Here is a 20,739-nt window from a genome sequence, read left to right as displayed (position 1 = left end):
ATTTGATGCTGGTCTTCAATTTCTCGTCATCTCTTGTCCATAACCGTACAATATTTAGAACGCATTGACTAGTTGAACCTTCAAAACCAGCTTACCCTTATGTACATAGTTATCAATTAGTTATCGACACTGCTTTTATTTCGATTAGGAAAAGTTAATTTTAAAATATCGAAGAAAATGCGGGACAAAGGCCGGACACTTGGAAAAAATCAGTACATTTTGGGGGTTTTCTGTTTTGAAAAACTACGCAGGACAGACCTTTAAATAACAGTACGGTCCTGCAAAAAACAGAACGGATGGTCACCGTAAGTATAACTAATGTGACCAACTAATTCATAGCTCAAAGAAGTACAGGTTAGGTTGTGTTAAGTTAACATCGCGAGCCGATTTGATCGCTGCGAGCTCAGTGTTTGTTCAGAAGTGCGAGCCAAAATGCTTCCATCTTAGCCTCGCGAAGGTTGGACATTTCAAAAGAAAGTGTGGAGATGATTCCACATCATTTACCTCTTGACAGCTGATAAAAAAGGATCAGTTGAAATTCCTAGTCTCGCCGCATGAATACCAATCGCACAATTACCTGTCAGAACCCCCCACACTAGCCCTTGAGAGGTAACGTGTTTTAAAGTGGCCTATAAAAATATTTGCTGCAGCAGATAAACGTCTTCTTTTACTTTTTTATGTCACAAAAGAACCCGGTTTTCCTTAGCCCAATAGCAGTTCGTGCTGCGATAATTCTGTCTGCAATATCCGCAGGCGCCGTGTTCGACATATGAATGTTAAGCGCCACTATAAGTCTGGTTTCTAATGCTCCACTAATTCCTATTTTACAAGTGTAGCTTTCTCTAGTGAGTTCTACCAGACAAGGGCTCCTTGAAACAATATAGGCTTAAATCTGGTTTCCTAGAGCTAAAGAATTAATTTGGGCGAGAGACCTCACTTTTTACCGATAGCTCCTCTACAGCAGTACCAGGCAACCGACACCTTTCTTACCCTTTCCTCAAGGTTAGGCTCCCACGACAGCCGCCGCACATCATCAACATAGGCGATCACCCGACAGCCCACTTTTTCCAGTTTCTCTAGAAGGTCGTTTACAACCGCTATCCAGAGCAGGGGAGAGAGAACACCACCTTATGGAGTGCTCGTATTGTAGGGCTGCCATAATCCTGAACCCATCGACCTCATCCAAATAAAAGACGAAGAAAAGTGCGATAGCGATCCGAAAATTGTCGCCAACTAGTTACAAATTCTCCCTCCTGAAGTACAAAGTATCGCAAAGACGTACATTTGACTGTACTTCGAAGTACGAAGTACAAGAGCGCAAAAAGAAGTACTGTACTTCCGAAAGAAGTACGGTTGGTCACATTAAGTATAACCTTTGTTTTCTGAGAGTGGAAAGTAGGAAACAAAAATTTACCAAACGTCCGCCGCAATTAATGACTGGGCCCATATTTTTCGTGAGTTTTGGACATTATAGTGATCCAATCTTCCCCATATTTTATATTTAGGTTTTTCTAATAAAATAAAGAATACAAACAAAATTTCAACGAAATCAGATGAAAATTAATGTTTCCGCCCACAAGAGTAGAGGGCGTGGCAATTCTTCCATCTTTACAAAATTTCATAATTCTCTATTTCTAAGTAAAATTAGAGCACATGTCAAGTTTCAGAGAAATCGGTGCAGGTTTACTGTTATTTCCACCTGCCTCCATGTAGTCGAAACACTGTGAAGCGCCACGATCTTTCCAGAGAGCGAAAGTTAATTTATACGCAGCATGAGAATACTATAATTGCGGTCAACGGAAGTTAGAAAGGTGAGAGGGACTGGGAAAATGTTCTTCGGAATGTTCTCTATCGAATGTGACTACTCTTTTTTAATTTTCTTCAAATTGTGCAAAATTTAATATTGTTATATCTAATACAAATTCGTTGTAGACATTTGAGCACGCTGACCTCTTATTTGTTCCAAATTTATTCCAAAATATCGAACACATTGTTGCTCTATATGAGAATATCCTCCGTAAAATAATAAGTGCCCATCTACATATTCATTAAGGTTTTGTAATTTTACACTTCCCTTCCTATAAAGCAACTATGTACGTATAATCAAAACGTTTCTAACGATAGCCTCAAAGACTTCGGCAGGGTTTGGTAACTGGTCACTAAAACAAAAACAACGAACTTTAACGAGCGAAGACTTTAAGGGGATCTAATCCACAACTCTGCATTAAAACGGATCAACATCACGATCTATGCGCTAATTGGGTACCAGTGCCGATGTCGATTAGCTACTCAACTAACCCACAAAATGTGAATTATTTATGCACATTTAATTTTGGCTTTGGTTTACGTTGGCATACATTTAAAGGAGCACAGACAAACCCATACACATATACACATCCATGAAAATAAGAAAGGCTCCCTTTTGTTGTACTGTACATTTGCTTAGTATTTACTTTTACTGTATTGCCATTGCGATTACTTGCAATTACCACAAGAAAGTGCAACGAAAATTGGCCACTTAACACTTTTCAGCAAAACCAACAACAATGATACTCCAAAATAAATACAACTTTTCTTTTCTTATCCAACAAACAAGCAAAGGAAAAAACCAATAACTACTTAAAACCACAACTGTGCCAAAATGTACAGTGAAATTGTTGAGTAGTTCAGGAATCATTTTAAGATAATTGTTAGAAGTGTGGAGTAAGGGCAACTCCTGCATTCAACACAAGCATACATACATACGTACCTTTTTGAGTGGCGGCCGTGACCTAATGAACTCCAATATCAAAGCGTGGGCATCTTTCTTCACACGCGGCGGAATATCGCCATTCACCATTACCTTGCGCAGTTGGTACTTTCTAGAGATAAAATTACAAAAAAGAAGCAATCGATGAAAAATAGACAGAAATTGTTTGTAGAGGGCAGTTGAAAGTTATTTTTTGCGGTCATTAATAATTTAGCAGTTTGCCAATGCGATTGTGGGAGAGGCGGAGTGGAGGCAATATTGGGGTTCAAATTGCGAAAGGTAATAGGAAAGAAAAAATTATTTTTGCTAATTAAGTGCTAAGTCGCATAATTTCGAAAGGCTTAACCTCCTGTCTACCAGCGGTTGGCACTTGGAAGTTGAATATTTAAATTTCCTAAAACCGCCAACTCTAAGTACTTTTTCGGAAAATAAGGAATAGTTTCTCGAAATCCGTACTGGCTACAAACAATACACATAAAAAAGAAGTCGTCCTTACTTAGAACGAATGTCCTCCATAAGAATCTCATAGGGAGTCAACTCGTACTCTATCGGTGTGCGTGAGTAGTTGTTCTTCTTCAGACGAACGCCACGTCGCAGCTCATCGATCACTTGGACCCAGAAACGTGCCTGAAAAGAAAACAAATTTTATTATTTAATTATAGATTATTTGATTTTCTCGAAGTAATTACTGTGAAAGTAACTTTTAAACAAAAAAAAAAAATCTTAAAACATGCTTAATTTCCAGTAGCGTCATATCAATTGTCATGAAAGCGAGGAGCTGATAAATCTTTCGAATGTCGAAAAAAATAATGGTAACAAAAATTATTCCATTTACGCGCAGTTTTTTGCTCTACATGTAATTTCTACGGAAATGAATATGAGAAGAAATTTATATTTTCACATGCAGAAAGTTGTTTTTGTAAAAAATTTATGTTTAGAAGAAAACAGTGAAGCTTAAAAAACACGTACTTGTAGCGCCCTCCAAATTTCCAGTTCATGCTTTATTTTCGGGAAAAATATTAAAAAATATTTTTATTAGTCATAAAGTTTGGTCTGCTTACTTATTACTGGACTGAAGAAATGAAAACTATTACAAAATTTCAAAAGTAGACCAAGAAAACAATTAGTTGTAGGTGGAATTTGATTTGACCCACCTAATCATTTATTTCAAAGATGCAATTTCGAAACTATAATAGGTCTTTTGTCAGCCCCGTTGTATGCTACACAATATGGCACGAAATGTGGTACATCAACATACAAGTGATTCGTTTACGAGATACATGATTAACCCAGTGGAGGACTTTGGGAAAAGTAGGTATTGTTGCAAAGGTCAACAGGTTAAAATTTAGAATAAGATAAGGATTAAGATTAAGATTAAAAATAAAATTGAGATTGAGATTAGGATGAAGACTAAGATTGCAATTATTAAAATTAGGATAAAGGTTAAGATTAAAATTAGGATTAAGATTAAGAATGAGATTAGTAAGATTAGAATTAGGATTAAAATGATGATTAAGATTTAGATTACGATTAAGATTAAGATTAGGATAAAGGTTAAAATTAGGATTAAAACTAAGATTAAAATTATAATTAAGATTCAGATAAAGATTGAGATTAAGATTAAGATTAAAATTAAGATTAAGATAATTGTTCATCATTATGCAGAGGGATCAACACACAACTTTTTTAATTAACTAACCTAATAAAAAGCGCAAAAGCAGTATTTTGGCTGACAACCACGGAGAAGTTCATATGATTCTGACTTAGAATGTCCGAAATAATAACAAAGAAGTGCCTTGGCCCGAATGGTTGTTGGATAAGGCTGAGGTGACCGCCACCCAAGAACTGCGATGAGGGTGGAGAAGCAAAAACCACGTAGGACCTGCGTAGTATACAGCTGCCATATAGAAAGATGTTGGATTCTGCGATGAAAGAGACTGCGGTGTTAAGTACTGTCGTTGACCCCAGTGGACAAGTGCCTCGCCCTAATCCGCAATAATTAATTAATTTGCGCCCAAACCCAGAGTGAAGAAAAAGGCGAGTTGTCCAAAGATCTCTTCTAAATGAATGCTTAAACAGACGGCAGCGTTGATCCGGACTAACTCGGCGCTGCGCCTAATGATATCAAAAACGTGCTAAGCGCTTTCAATGTCAGGAGGAAGAAGAATAGGATTGGAAAATTCAACCTCTATAACGAATCTTTCGATAGCAAATAGAGGCTGATTGACATTGTAGGGACTCAAAATATGACGACCTTCGTCACCAGAAAAAAGGTGCCGCCTGCAGGGCTACCTGAGGATGGGCACAACGCGAGCTATGTATGTGGCATCAGTATTGGGAGCCGAAGAGAACATATTTCCTTTTATTTTGGAACGAATTTCCGTCATCCCTTCTCAAGTTTGGTCTGCACACAAACCGGTTTCGGCTTTGTGCCATCTTCAGAGTCATTTTTCGATCGTTGCCGTAAAAAAAGAAATAAGAAGAGCTTGTAGCGCTGGTCGACAGGAAAAACTCCCGAAATTTGATCAGAAAGTTATGCGACTTACGGAAGGTTTTAAGGCCATCAATGACAATTCGATGAGGAATATTCGATAGAAAGGCTCCGCGTTGGCGACGGTAAATAGCGTAAACGATGGTGCGATACAGCGGCTCCTCTAGCTTGGCCATGTCGTACGAATGGACAAAAACGAGTTTTTTTCTCATTTGATGTTTAATCGTTCGATAAACGAGCGTTTAGATCAAATGCTTGTTTTGAAAACTGAAGAAAGAAAAACAGAAACACCATATGTCACAGTGATCAAAGCATAAAATCGCATCAACAACGAAATGCCACAAAAACCTCGATCATTAGAACTTCAGTTGCATGCGGAATATTGCGAGAATAATCAATTTATATATGTGCGTCTGTAAACAAAAGCGATGTGTTAACATCGACGCGCACAAAATGAAAAGAGAAACAGAACCAAAAAGAAAACTGAAAAGGTATAAAGAACCAAAATAATTGCATAATTTTGCACTTGTAGCCACGATTGCTGTCGCTCCGTTGTCGTATCCAAAATCGCACCCATCTTCGATAGACGCAAAGCAGCAATTACCGTAAATCAGCGGGCGGCTAACGATTTTGGGCTGACAGCTATCAACTTCTCGGCATTTTTGCTTTCTATAGAAGAAGAAGACCCCAGTCTCGCACGTTACCAAAGCTACTCCTTGCATTGGCAACTGCAAATTACAAGAAACCGCAGCAAAAGCAGCAACAACAACAGTGGCAGCCGAATAAATGAAATCGAAATCGCCACATTAATTAACGTCACGCAAACACAAAGTTGTATATATGTACATACATATGGTGCGCGCACGGCACACGCCCACTTTTTGCACCGCGCCATACCACAAGCAGACGCGCGCACACCAGGGTTACACGGCCATTGCAAAATTGCTCCGCGTTTCGCGCAATTGCTTTGACATTTCGACTTTCACTTGCAACACGCTGATTATTGTGTTGTGCACTGCAAGTGCGATCAGCAGTGCTGTGTGGCTGTGCGGTCGTCAGGTTGTGCAGTGCTGTCGTAGTTGCTGCATGCTTGGCCTTTTGCCGGTGGCATTGTTTACGTTGCCTTACTCTCACGCAGATCCTTTCATTGGTGATAAATTCATGAAAAATTGTGTTGTGCGCATTTTTCACCTTTTTTATTTATTTTTTATTTTTTGCTGCAAGGTCTTAAAATATCGAATTGTTTTGGTGTATTTTGGTTGCGGGGGCAAGAGTGTTTATACGTTTTGTATTCGTAATTTTTGCAGCCGATATTTGCTTGCAATTAATAATAAGTTGCAACATGTGGTTTCGCTTTGACTTTGTTGTAAATTATTAATGTTTTTGTGTTGTTGTGGGGGACAAGTAAATAAACAATTTTTTGTGTAGTAAAAGAAAAAAGTATTATTTTGATATGCGTATCTTATGTCTTCATAAAGTGACATTTACCATGATGATCAGAGTCGCTTAAGTGAATGAGGATCTTTCGCGATTACTTCATATTTATGCATGTATGCATGACTGCATGTGCCCAAGTGGCATATTAAGGAATAATTAATGTTTTAATTATAATTAATGATAAGTACATATTTAATTATCAGATAAAATACTTGGTGAATTTTAACTGAAATTATAAATCGTAAACCTCTGTATTTAACGATTCTCGAAAAGTGTTACAGAGGTATACTATTTGGGTAAGTTTTTAAGTATAGGTATGTCCGTTGAGCTCTGATTAAATATTTCAGGTCCTAAAACTTCATGAGCTGCTTTCTCGAAATTCTACAAATAAAAGGTTTGCTAGTTACCTAAATTTTGAGAAAAAAATCAAAAAAACGACCGCCAAACTTGATTTGGGAAGGCTAATGACCTACTTCTTGCTTCTTCTTTTTATTTGGTACTTCAACCGTTTTCCGGTTCGGGCTGAGACCAAAAAATTTCACCAATTGCCCCTCTGTTTTGCGAAGTTCCCCAAAAGCAGAAAGGTACTTCTGCACTTGATTTTTCCATTGTGCTCGTTGATGGCCTTGCTTTGCTTGTCCAACCATGCATACCCAGTCAAAGTCTCCTTTCACCCGAGTAGCGTCATCCATGTGTATGACACTCCAAGCACTCCAAGACATTTTTTTTTCAAATTGAAATGTCCTTGACCCCATGCGCCTAATTAAGGGTTAAAGAACCGAGCGGTCCGGTTCTTACAAGAACCGAAAAGCGAACTGCATACTGTCTAAATCTAAAGATATTAGCCCCAAATTCGGCCTGTGTACGTATTATGGAGTTCTGAGTTGACCTACCAATTTTTTATGGTTCAAGGCACTGTATATCATATACATACTAGGGATGTTGCGAATGTGGAATTTTAGACATCCGCGGATACGAATGCGAATGCGAATATTCGCAACAACCCTTATACATACATAGCCGCCATATAACCGACTACATAAACTTCGTTGTTTTTGTTGCTACCGACTTGAAATTCGGTTTGTGTAAGTACATATCGATACCTCAGTGGAAATTCCAGCTACCTCGGAAGCCAGTTCGAAAACTCCCTATCTCAGAAAACTTTTCAAGAACGCCCTACTTCAGAATTTTAGGTCAACTGAAAATATATAGAACGTGTATGTGCCGAGATAGGGCGTTTTTGAACCGAATTCAGGGATAAGGCGTTCTTCAACCAAATTCTGAGATGGACCGTTCATCAACCAAGTTATGAAATAGTGCGTTTTTGAAAAGTTTTCTGCGATAGGGCGTTTTCTAACTGGCTGCCGAGGTAGGTCGATCTTCCATTCAGGTGTCGGTATTATGGAGTTCTGAGTTGACCTATAAACACCGAAAAATTCATGTTTTAAATGGAAACATTACTTTGTTTTAATTGAAACTTTAACGTGCTTAAATATTGTTTATGTATTTTATTTTTATAAAAGTTTTCTCACATAAGGATCAGCTAAGGAATGAATGTAATGTACATATGTATGTATTTATTTTTATACCCGAGCGCACTTGTGCACAAGGGTATTATAACTTTGTTCACATAACGGTTGTTTGTAACAGGCAAAACGAATCGAGATAGATATAGACAAATGTATACATAAATGATCAGAATGAAAAGAGAAATCGATTAAGCGGTGACTGTCTGTCCGTCCGTCCGTCCGTCTGTGTACACGATAACTCGAGTAAAAATTGAGATATCTTAACGAAACTTGGTACGTGGACTTCTTCTGGGCATAGGACGGATGGTATTGAAAATGGGCGAAATCGGACAATAACCACGCCTACCTCCGATATAACGGTAATTTTCAGAAATACGAAAAGTGCGATATTTTCGTAACTACTGAAGATAATTCACTCAAAATTGATATTTACAATGAGTTTTAGACGAAAAATAAGAATATTAAAAAATTTTGGCAAATGGGCGTAGCCACGCCCACTTATGGTTACATGTGTATATCTTGGTAACCGCTGCACCAATTTCTTCCAAACTTGGCACAGTTGTTGGTCCTGCTACAACATACCAAATGGCCGAAAATTTTTAAAATCGGACAATAACCACGCCCACATCCCATATAACGGTAATTTAGAAAAATACGAAATCCTCGATAAATCAGTAAATATTAAAGCTAATTTATTCAAAATTGATGGTTGCAACAATTTTTTACCAAGAAATACGCTTATGATACAATTTTGGAAAATGGGCGTGGCACCGCCCACTTATGATCACATATATGTATCTCGCTAACCGTTCTAGCAATTTGAACCAAACTCGGTGGTTATTGTGCTTGCCACATAACAGCAAAGCGTTGAAAATTATTGAAATCGGACTAAAATTACGACCGCTTTTCATATAACGGTATATTTCAGAAATGCTTGAAACTGCGATATTTATTTAAATTTATACACCCCGGCTTATCGTGTAGCGGTAGCTTTCGGAAAGGTGGAAAACATATATTTAATAATTGCGCCGGGTATTTAATGTTCGGCTCCGCCCGAACTTAGACTTTCTTACTTGTCTTTTCTTCACTTTATAACAAAAATATTAAATGAAATGAAAATCTTGTAAAATCTTTTTAAAATCTGTTGTTAAGATCGGGGTTTGAAAAACTGTCAGCACAGCAGCAACAGCACTACTATTTATGCTTTTGATTCGCGTTGAAATTTTTGATTTTCATTCGAACTCCTTTGGTTTAGTATAACGAAGTGCAAGTTTGAAGTCGCTAGAAAATCGCGTTGATGTTTGGAAATTTTTTAGTGGAAGGTGTTGCTCATTTTCCCTATACAAAAAATATCTGTCGAATATACTTTGTATGGAAGAACTTGCGTGAAAAAAATTACCAAAAATCAACGCGATTTTCTAGCTTGAATTTGCTATAAAACTGCGTACTTAGAATTTTTCTAAAAAATCTCAATAAAAATGTTGCAAATTAGTGTGCAAATTTAATGAATTTTCCTGAGCTTTGCACAAAGTTTAGAGATTTTATTATTATGTTTTCGGGTGTAGAATGAAAGATATTTTTATAAAAAATTATCGAAAATAAATTAGAATAAAAAACTTTGCATATATTGCGAAAAATTCACTGTGCCAATACTTCTGTTCGGCACTGTATGTAGATATACATTTTTCGCTCAATTTGATGCTTCACAGCTAAGTGGTAGTAATATTGCTGCTGCGTTTCTGTTGCTGCTCTGTCGTTGTGTTTTCATAAAAAGCTTTCGAACGGTCTGGTTGCTTTCGAAATTTGACAGCAAAACGACAGCCAAAGATTTGATTTTTCCTGAATTGCTGTTGCTTTGCTTTCGATATCATTTATGCCGAAGTCAAAGCACAGCAAAAAAAAGCTAAATGAAAAAATTACAGCATTTTCTAACCCTGGTTAAGATATTTCGAGGGCCTATTTCCGGTACCACTTTCTTGAGAGTCGGAACCGGTCTGAATTCCCGGCTGGAACCGGACTCGACAAAACTGCACATTACTACTAATTGCTATGTTTCGTGGCGTGCTCAGCCCCTTACTGTTGTTGGAGATGTTCTCGTAAAGGCTGTTTCCGACGGTTGGACCAAATATGCCTTCTTTGTCCACCCTGGTATTAAAGCCGCCAAGTATGGTTTCAACATCGTGGCGAAGACGGCGCTAATAAGCTATTCCAAGGAGCTCATCTAATCGCTTGTTGGGTCTCAACGGCTCTATTATCTGTCGGGACGTGCGCACAAACCAAGTAAATTCCTCTCAAAATTTCAAACTGATTGTGGCAACCTGTCAAAAACCTGGAGATAAGAAGTCTAAGTCTCCGCCTAACCACGAATCTGGCAACAACTCACCATTTCATCGTAATCGTATAAGCCGATGAGGATTGCATTCAAAAAATGTATGTATATAAAATTGCAAATATTACACGCACCCTAAAGTAAATTTATTCTATGAAAAAGATCTTGAAGGTTCTAGTATATCGAAAGTCAAAGGGCTGTTTTCTCCACTGCCGGTTAAATTTAATATACCGTGAAAAACATGGACTGCTTTATCCATCACATGTAGTCGGTAACGGCGATCACAATGTTTAACCGGAAGATAAATTTAACAGGCAGTCGAGAAAAAGGATCCAAAATAACAGACAAATAAAAAGTCCGATTTTGTTTAAATACGTATTCAACTCCAGATCAACAAACAAAATTTAATACATTTCAAATTTCGTTAGTTATTTTCAACATCCATTTATCGTCGCTCTGCTGCACGTTCCAGTAAAGTATGCACAGTTGCATAAAAAATGCATTCCAATTATACGATTTGTCATCGACATCGACATCGTCAGAGTTAATAGATTTGAATTGGTTTTCAGCTTTTTGACGTTGTTGGTGGCGCCTAATAACTGACAGGTGTTTATTATTAAAATCATCTCTAAGCTCTTTCGCCTCGATTGTTGGAAGCAAAACCATTGTCGACGAATGAGTTGGTACGTGCGACTGCTTAATTTTACTTGGCGTGCGTTCATTTCAGATTTCTACTCGTTTTTCTCGTATTTTATTTTATTTCTTATTCCAGCTATGGCAACTGCAACTGCATAAAATTACTGTAATTTGCATAATTCTTATGCAATGGCAAACAAAATCCATAAATTTCGTTTGAACTCTTTGGCAGTGGCGTATAAGTATTTGTGTGCATGCGTGTGGTCACCGGTTGCGTGGGTGTTTGAGTCAGATTTCGTAACGGAATTCTTTTGAGTGACATTTTTGTGTTGATTTTGTTTCACGCTGAGATATGATTTTTTTATTTGTTTATTTATGTATGTGTGCCACTCAGTAATTTTCGGTGTCGAAATGTCAATTGGCCAGTGCCAGTTGTAATTAAGTTTTTAAGTTTTGTTGTTTTGAGTTGGTTATATAATTTTCTGGCTCAAATAAAATTTTTATACCCGAGCGCACTTGTGCACAGGGTATCATAACTTCGTTCGCATAACGGTTGTTTGTAACAGCCTAAAGGAATCGAGATAGATAGGGACAAATGTGTATACATAAATGATCAGAATGAAAAGAAAAGTCGATTAAGCCATGTCTGTCTGTCCGTCCGCCCGTCCGTTCGTCCGTTCGTCTGTCCGTGTACACGATAACTCGAGCAAGAATTGAGATATCTCAACGAAATTTGTTATACACGTTGCTCTTTATCCAAAGTAGGTTGCTATTGAAATCTGACTGTAACCACGCCCCCTTCTCATATAACGGTATTTTCGAAAGATGCAAAAACTATGATATTTCAGTAAATAGTGGATCCAAATTGTTGAAAAATAGTACTGGAAGTAGAATTTCGGTACAAAATAATATTATTATGACACGTTTGGAAAAGGGGCGTGACCCCGCCCACTTATGATGAAATACTTTATCTTAGTAACCGCTTCACCAATTCTTACCATACTCGGTACGTGCCTTGCTTAGGGTCTAGCTAAGAAATTTGTTGAAAATCCTTGAAATCGGGCAATAACCAGGCCCACCTGCCATATAACGGTAATTTACAGAAACACGAAAACTGCCATAAATCAGTAACTACTGAAGATAATTGCCTCAAAATCGCAATGACCACTGAGCAGAAAATTAGATTGTTATAAAGTTTTGGATTATGGGCATGGCGCCGCCCACTTATGACCACAAATATGTATCTCGGTAACCGATTTATCACTTTCTACCAAACTTGGTGTATTTAGTAATCTTGGTACGAAAAAGCAATTCGTTGAAAATTATTCAAATACAACCTAAATCCGACCACGAATGCAGGTTTTCAAAATATATCGACTTCCGCGTCACCTACCGGATAAAATCTGTGTCGCAGTTTGTCATAACTTTTTGTATGTATATTCTTCCGCCATATGGAATTTTAGATTTTCCAAAACTAACTTCAGATTTGTAATCAGCTACCCAAAAATGCCCTATAGAAAGTTTAATAAAAATCTAGTAATTTTTTTAGAAGTCATCCGCCCCATTGGACCCTTAATTTTGAATACTCCAAACCAGAATTCAGATTCGTAATCAACGAGCCAAAAATCCTCCCTGTACGAAGTCTCATTAAAATCGATCAATAGCTTTATATTTTTGCCACTTTGGAGTTTGGTCTAGCGTTGAGGCACAAAGCAAAGTATCTTCTGGCAACACATAAAAGGTCTTCACGTATTGGGACACACGTAACGGTTGGCAATTAAAACTTTAAAGTAGTGAAGCACTTTGTCTTCCAAGGAGCAGTGGTCGCTCAAAGCGGTGGAGAGGACTAGATCTGCGCTTATCCTACTTAGGCCAAATATGCCTCGCTGTCCTGCACGTGGGTTCCGCAGACCATCTTGGAGTTGCCCGTTCGATAAAATTATTCTTCAGCCAGAGTTGCAGAAAGATAGCGGAATGCCCGCATTTCGAGCAGTACTGATTGCTTATAGTAAGGTGCCTTTCCTTGCCAGTTTATCCGCCACACAGTTGCGCGGTACAGCACCCATACGACATGAGTGACGTATCTCCTTGCCAGCTCATTTAGGGTACGTCTAAATTCCATGACAATTCTCGACAACGATTTGTCAAAATTAAAAGCTTCGATAGCTGCCTGCCTATCACAAAATATAACTACTATATGTAAATTAATAGAAGAATTGATCAGCCATCTTGCAGCTTCGTTGATTGTTGTAAGTTCAGCTTGAAAAACGCTGCAAAGATCTGGCAAACGAAAACTGAGGCTAAGTGAGAGTTCTTCAGATCTTACTTGGAGCCATCAGTGTTGATGGCTGATGAAACGGAGTACGAGAACAGGACTGACTCCTACTCCCATTCACCCCTTGAGGGTATCCTTGTTGGAAAATGACTCTTCAGTCTAGTGGGCGGGACTATGTAGTCCAGGTGCCTGAAGACTGCTGGAAGATTTTCCAGAATTCTAGAGTATCCGAAACTCGTATCACTCCACTTGATCAGCGCGGTTAGTCTAATAGCATTACAGTTTGCCTGTAGTTTACCATATAGGTCCACAAGTAGAAGATGAAGCAAGGTCTCTAGCAAAGAATAACTCTTGCCAACAGGTGCAGCTTTGGACTCGGTAGGCAATTGAAAGGCATAGACCTTTCTCAAAAATTACGCTCTACAATTCTCTCATCATGCCCGTCCGTTTATATGGCTCAGAAACATGGATGATGTCCAAAAAAGACAAGAAGGCGTTCAAGGCTTTCAAGAGAACTACTCTATACGTCCTGCCCGCGTGGGCGATGAGTACCGAAGAATATGGAATGACGAACTGTACGACATGTTTTACGACATGGGCATAGTCAAGCGCATAAAAATATAACTATTTCGCTGGCTGGGACATCTGAAAGGATCCTTCGACTAGGCACACATGCGTGGACAATGAAAGGAAGGGCGCAAATAAAGAACTTTGTGAAAGACAACATTTAATCCTGTATTGTCGGAGAACTGAGAAACCAACTTTATTGAAGGACTTTACTCTATTCATAGCTAGGTGCAATTCGCCGTGACTAAAACAATCATCTGTAAGGTATAGTCCAACCTTTCACAATGCCTGTCCAAGGGATTTATTAATCGTAATCACAAACGCAATTAGCACTGGAAATTGGTGGCGTTTTATGGTGAAATTCATTTAGTGCTATATGTACTTTTAAATTAAAGCTCTTTAAACCTTTAAAGTCCAAAAAATTAACCACTAAATATAAAAAATTTGAAAAATGTGCTATATACCGGCTAATAATGGATCGTTGATTTCAAAAAGAAAATCAAAAAACTTATAATGCTCTTAGTTTTTTCGAGTTTTAATTGGTTAATATTTTTCAATAGATTGCATTGCTCACTATCGACTTTTCTGTCCCTTTTTTACTTTTGTGAAAAACACGGTCAACCAGAAAATTGAATTAAATAAACAACTGTTCTCTTAACAACAAAAGTGCTTATTTACGAAAAAAGCGCTTAACACAAAAAAAAGTTTGTCCACTATATATTAGTAATATGAGCCGTTTATTTTGAAAGTGGTGTAAGTCAGTTCAAAGCTCTCGTGCTTAAATCGCCGGTTACTTGTAGCTAAACGCGTCGGTTATTTATTCGACTTCATAAACCAAAGGTAGAAGGTTTACAGATGCATTCGGTTACAAGAAGCCGGTCATTTAAGCACTTATGCCACTTTCAAAATAAATGGCTCATATATAGAATATAGACAAATACTTTGCGAATAACTTAAAGATATCTTTAAAAGCCAATTAACCGATTTGAAACCTGACAATTTTTGACTAACCTCTGCAGGTAATATTTTTTCAAAAAAAAGGAAACTTTATTTCTCTTTAAAGAATAAAAGTTCGACGAGCTAGAGTAAAATCCTCTTGCGGTTTCGCTGGAAGGCATGGCGACCTAACCAACAAAAATACGTAAGCGACATTAAAAAAAAAAAACAAATTTAATTTTTTTTGATGCAAAAATGTTTTTAGCGCATCCAGATGCATCAACAATAAAATTTTGAAAAAATGTCGTCTACATCCTTTTGGCGGTTAGAGCTCGATATAAATGTTAACTAATCCTTCGTTTTTCGAATGGCGGCGATTAAGTAAGTACAATGTTTCGTTTCATTATTGTAAGAAACATTTAATTTTTCCTACACATTATTCTGCCACAATTTCGTCTTAGCCTAAAGCTTAACTGCAAGACAGGCACTATAAATACTTCCGTCTGTCTCATTTGAAATTTATTCGCCACATTACTTTAACACAGCAAATACCTTCAAATATGCGTAGAGCATTTATGAAAATCGGTTCGATTTCAGCAACAACTAAGCCAGATTGCATAGAAGCGATGGAAACCGCAGCATGCGAAATGCAACGTTACAATTAGGTTTGCTGTTGTTGTTGTCGAATGAGAGGTTGTTGCAACATGATGCAATGCAATTAAATGATGATTTAACATGGCAGGCAACAACATTTAACGAACCAAATCTGCCAAAATGTGAAAATATGCTAGGTAGCGGGCATACATAAATTTGTACATAAATGCAACAACAACAAAATCATGCATAGATACTGCTTATAAACATATATATATATATATATAAATCTATGTACATATGCATGTATGTATGTATAACAAGCGGAATTAGCATAAATAACCGCATAATACGTTCATATTTTTGTTGTAGTTTGTTGTAGTTTACGTTGTTTATTGAAAGCTGAAATTAAGTGAAAAATTGTAAAGCAGCGGCGGCAATTTACAATGTCTGGGTGTTTGCGGTAGTCTATGCAAATGCCTAGGAAGCGGTTAACAGCAGTCAAAGCAATAACAATAACAACAACACAGAAATAAGAAAACAGCAACAAAACAAGCGATATACAAATGAAAATCAACAAAAAAAAAAAGCAACTAAGCTATGTGCCAGCTAAGCGACTCCAAACGAGCTCAAATTGTTCCAATAAATTGGGACAGCAATAAAAACAACGAACTGCAGCAACATCAACAGCAACAAATTGCAGCTTCCGTAAAACTAAAAATATGCACAACATGTGGGCAGCCGGCAACATATTCAGGCATATGCACATACAGACAATTAGCTGACGTACAGTTAGTTACACACAGGTGGACTGATCAACTGACTGACTCACCAGCTGACCGGCGAGACTAAATCGCTGATATTTACTTAGTGAAATGTAATCGAAATTTTGCAAAACGAAAATTTATTGCCGAGTTTTTCCAAACTTTTCCCCCCTCGATTGCAACTGTTTCGGTGTTTTTTGTTGTGATGCAAATGCGGTAAGGCATAGCAAATGTTCAGCCAACAATAATGTAGCTGTTGAAAATTGTAACCGAGGAGCAGCAACCATGACCGAATGATATTACACGTTCGAATAATACACGGTTGCGCCCTGACCCACCACCCGCCCCGCCCGGCCGGCCTACTCGACTGGCACTTCAGAGGAAGGTGTGCAATTTGGTATGTTTGGAGCGGCAATCAACAGGCGGTTGCTGACTGACAGAAGCCACAATAGCGACAACATGTTCCAAAACAGTAGCAACAGCAGCATTCGCGTTGGCGTGAATTGTCTTGCAACACATTACAACGCTTCGCTGGTTGACCACCGCTTGACTGCTTAACTGAGTGACTAAGTAACTGACTGGCTGTCTGGTTGACTGGCTGCCATCCAACGCAAACGCAGCGTTACGGATGTCGCAAATCACCGAATCTCCAAATGCAGGAAGTGCCTACAATTGCTGCTATTTTACAGCTACTGAATGCATGGCTGAAGAAATATTTCAACAATTGCCTAAATGGCAGCTAAATAAATAAAGTCTTGAAAGGTATTTTGTCTTTCACCGATTGCTTAGGTGCAGCAGATATTTTTATCTACATATTTATGAATAAAATTATTTTTAACGTATTATTAACAACAAACTTATTACCGATATAAAATACATAAATACATAACCTCAAAATCTTATAGGAATACAGTATTTGGCTAAGGACAGCCATTAAACCTTTGCTGTTTTGAATCGGACCAAATTGGGATGAATCTCTTTGAGCCTTTGCTTTAGTGAGTTCGAGATAGGCTTTGATCCAAAAAAAACTTCCTACTTTTCAAGTTTCAATCTCGCTGTTCGTCAGGTAGTTACTTATTCGGAAGGCGAATTGTAGCACTAGGCTCTATCGCCAGTTTCATTATTAGTGCAATATGCAGCAAGCTCCGCGAGCTTGGTACCACCAACAGTAAGTTAGGTTAAGTTGTGGTAACCACCCCGAGAAGGGCTCACTTAGGAATTTAAAAAAACTTCTCATTGTGTTACCACATTGTAAAGATTTTTCATTAAACGGCAACGGCGTAGGTTCCTAAAGGACAATGCCTGGTCAGTAGATCCTTGAGAATCGAGAGCTGGCACTAAGCCAGCTGCAGAAACTCGCTTTGTCGCCAGCGGCCAATAACCGGCCAGAAGGAACTTGGAACCTTGCATGTTCTAGCTCATAGCTCGCTGAGACGAGGGTACCCTGCCTAGCCAGTTCATCAGCTCTATAATTTTCCTGAGTCCTGGGACCCAGATCAAATTCATTTGGAGGCAATTGAGAGAGAGGTCGAGAGTTCACCGACCAGTTTCGATTGCATCATTAGCTATCCCGGTGCCGTGATTACCGCTCAGCTGTCACAGTAATTGTTTACCCTTCCAATCTGCTGCCTCTTTTGTGGCGGCTACATCTGTCTGAAAGGCGCTAAAGAAATTCGTCTGCTTGAAAATAAGATCCATTGAGAGTTCTTGATAGAAAACACACCCTCCAACTCTTCCATTCAGCTTTCATCCGTCCGTGAAGATATTTATTGGACCTCTACTTCATAGGCTACCATCCTCCTAATAGCCACTTGAAGGGATGTGCGTGGAGAAAGATCTTCGGTGTGCTCCGATCCATTTCTTCTTGTAAGAAGTCGAAGATTTTCAGAATTGTCGCATGCTCGTAAGCCGGATTGAAAGATAACCCAGAGCTTTCAAACCTAATGGCTGAGCGGACTGCGGCAACTTTGCGCAGTGGTACCGAGAACTTTCGTGCTCGCTGTCAATGTCCAGCGTCCAAATGTATACCTTTAAAATTTGGCCGGAAGAAGCGTTAAACATAATTCTACGCCTAATCGCTATTTATCTTCACCTAAAAGAAGTGGATATGAAATATGAAGGCAAACTCAAAGAGTCTAGGCCATCGAAAACACGCCTATTCAGGCACGTGACGATCATAAGCGAAATTCAAACCCGACCAACTACCGACCGCTATCTAACCTCAATTTCTTTAACAACGTACAAGTTGGATTTCTATACACAAGAGGGCGGAGAAGAGGCAGAGGCATTGGTAGAACAAAGAAAGCAACGATATACTCTGACAATCTAGCATCCCAGATTTTTCAAGTGTAAAACAGAATTATGCTCAGTGTCTATGTCAATAACCGTCCCTCTTGTCTGGGTTCCCAGCCATGGGCATATAGAAGGCAAAGAGATAGCAGGTGAACTGACGAACGCAGTAGTCTATTTGGAGGAATCCGAGGCTGATGCACTGGATTATTCTCTCAGAATTATCAAAAGAGAAATTAGTTTGTATTTTCTCGAACTGTCTAGAAAAACGTGGTCGGATATACAGACCAAATTAGCCAAAACAAACAAAAACTCTCCTAATTATAACAGGACAAAGACATTATACCTGCTTAATAGATCAAGGACATAAGTGTAATATCCTATATTATAGAATAGTAGTAACCATTATGGGTCACTGGCTCATAGGCAAAATGCTGCTGGAATGGGGCTCCCATTTGAAAGAACTTGCCGCAGCTGTCGACCAGAAGGCAGCGAGGAAGGAAAGTACACTGTTTGTAGTAGAACGAGCTTCCAAATTGCCCGAAGGACTTCGTGTAGGTGAGCACATTAAGATAACGATAAATTGATTTAAGAGCATCTTAAAAGACTTGAGTATGATTAGAATTATTAATGTGCTATGCTTAGCGTTGTCGTATCTAATTTCTTCGCCGCTTTAGGAATAAAGATTACTTTAATCATCCTCCAGATTAGTGATAATGTCTTGATTTGATAAAAGTTTTGAAATTTGAATTTCGATTGAAGAAAGTTTTAAATTGCGCCCCAACTACTGAAGCAAAATTTAAACTGTTTAATTGGTTTTATTTTGCTGCGTTAGAATGCCTTCAATCATTCTCTAGAAAAGTGAAAACTTAATGAACACTTCTTATCTGAATGCTCCTCAATGTCATGATTTTCTAACGGCATTGTAATCAACCCATTATAAAAAATAAAAATGAAAAATTTGCACTCAATTAATAATGCTTCATTGCTTACTGCTGTGCGCTTAATTCCACTATTTAATTTTTAATAATAAAATACTAGCATGAAAGTTCAAATATTTTTACGTTTGTATTTATCTATTTACGTTCAAAAGAGCTCAAGCAAGGTGAGACAGTGCAAATTAAACAGCGACTCACGACTAAGCAAACCAAAAATGAATTTAAATTAATATCGAAAATTTGTTATTTTTCAAGCAAAAAATTAGTAAATAATACAAATAAACCTTAATTGCGATTGCAAAGATTGCATATGTACTACATTCGTTTATACATACATATGTGCACATTAAAGTGTGAATAAAAGTCGGTACGGGTACAGGAAAGTTTCGACTTCATTGTGTTGAAGCTAATGGCATTGGGAAGGCCGTTTAACGCCGATTTGTTATGTTTTGTAGATCTATGGCATCTGATAAGCGTCAATGTTTATAAGCAAGCGTTGGATAGTAGAGAGCGACATTAATTTAATTTTATTTTACAATTTTAATGAAATCATTTTATTTTAGTGGAAATGACGCAATTCATGACAATAAATGAAATGAAGAAGAATAAGCGCGAGTATGGGTAAAAATCTGCAAAAACTTATGTATATTCTGGAAAGATAAGGAGTAAGTGTTCGATAATTTCTAAGCAGGTAACTTGTAGCTGATAAGTAGTGCAATCGCTGAAGTTATGATAGCGTTGGAAGCGGAATGGTGGAAAGCATTCGACTTTGTGCAAGAAAAGATAAAGAAATGGAAATACAAATAAATTGAAAAACGAAAACTGTGCCTATAATTGAATATGATTGGTGGCAAAATTATTGGCAATAAATTAATTTAAAAGTTTACAACGATACGAGCTGTTGTCTAATGCAACCATTCACATATTTATGTACTATGTACATTTGGGTGGTCCGAAATAAGTAAAGTCGGAATTAGAATGCGCTCTGTTTTAAGTACACTCAAGCGATTTTTTTGTTTATCATAGTTACGAGTATTAATATAAATACTTGTATGTATGTATATGCATGCGCTAAACTTTTTTATTTTAGCACATGCCAATAAGACGGTTGGTTGCAAGTAAACTCAAGAAAATCAATGCTCACTTAACTTCTTCACCTCATTTTCGTTGTCTTGTTTTTTTTTTTTTTAAATTTATCACAGCAA

The 20,739-nt window shown here is 37.9% G+C and overlaps 1 protein-coding gene across 1 annotated transcript in view; it reads right to left on the bottom strand.

The window, feature by feature from the left end:
• LOC118741581 (protein spire-like) overlaps positions 1–20,739 on the bottom strand; it is a 253,674-nt gene that overhangs the window by 110,458 nt on the left and 122,477 nt on the right. Inside the window, exons 10-11 of the mRNA XM_036473577.1 lie at positions 3,246–3,376; positions 2,750–2,861 (exon numbers count right to left, since the gene is read on the bottom strand). Coding sequence (XP_036329470.1) covers positions 2,750–2,861; positions 3,246–3,376 — 243 coding nt within the window. The remainder of the gene's footprint in view (positions 1–2,749; positions 2,862–3,245; positions 3,377–20,739) is intronic.

The sequence above is a fragment of the Rhagoletis pomonella genome, unplaced genomic scaffold (assembly GCF_013731165.1).
Source record: "Rhagoletis pomonella isolate Grant_MI unplaced genomic scaffold, Rhpom_1.0 Rhpom_scaffold_00006, whole genome shotgun sequence".
Taxonomy (NCBI): Eukaryota; Metazoa; Arthropoda; class Insecta; order Diptera; family Tephritidae; genus Rhagoletis; species Rhagoletis pomonella.
Note: the sequence above shows the minus strand (reverse complement) of the source record. Positions and strands in the feature narration are given on the sequence as shown.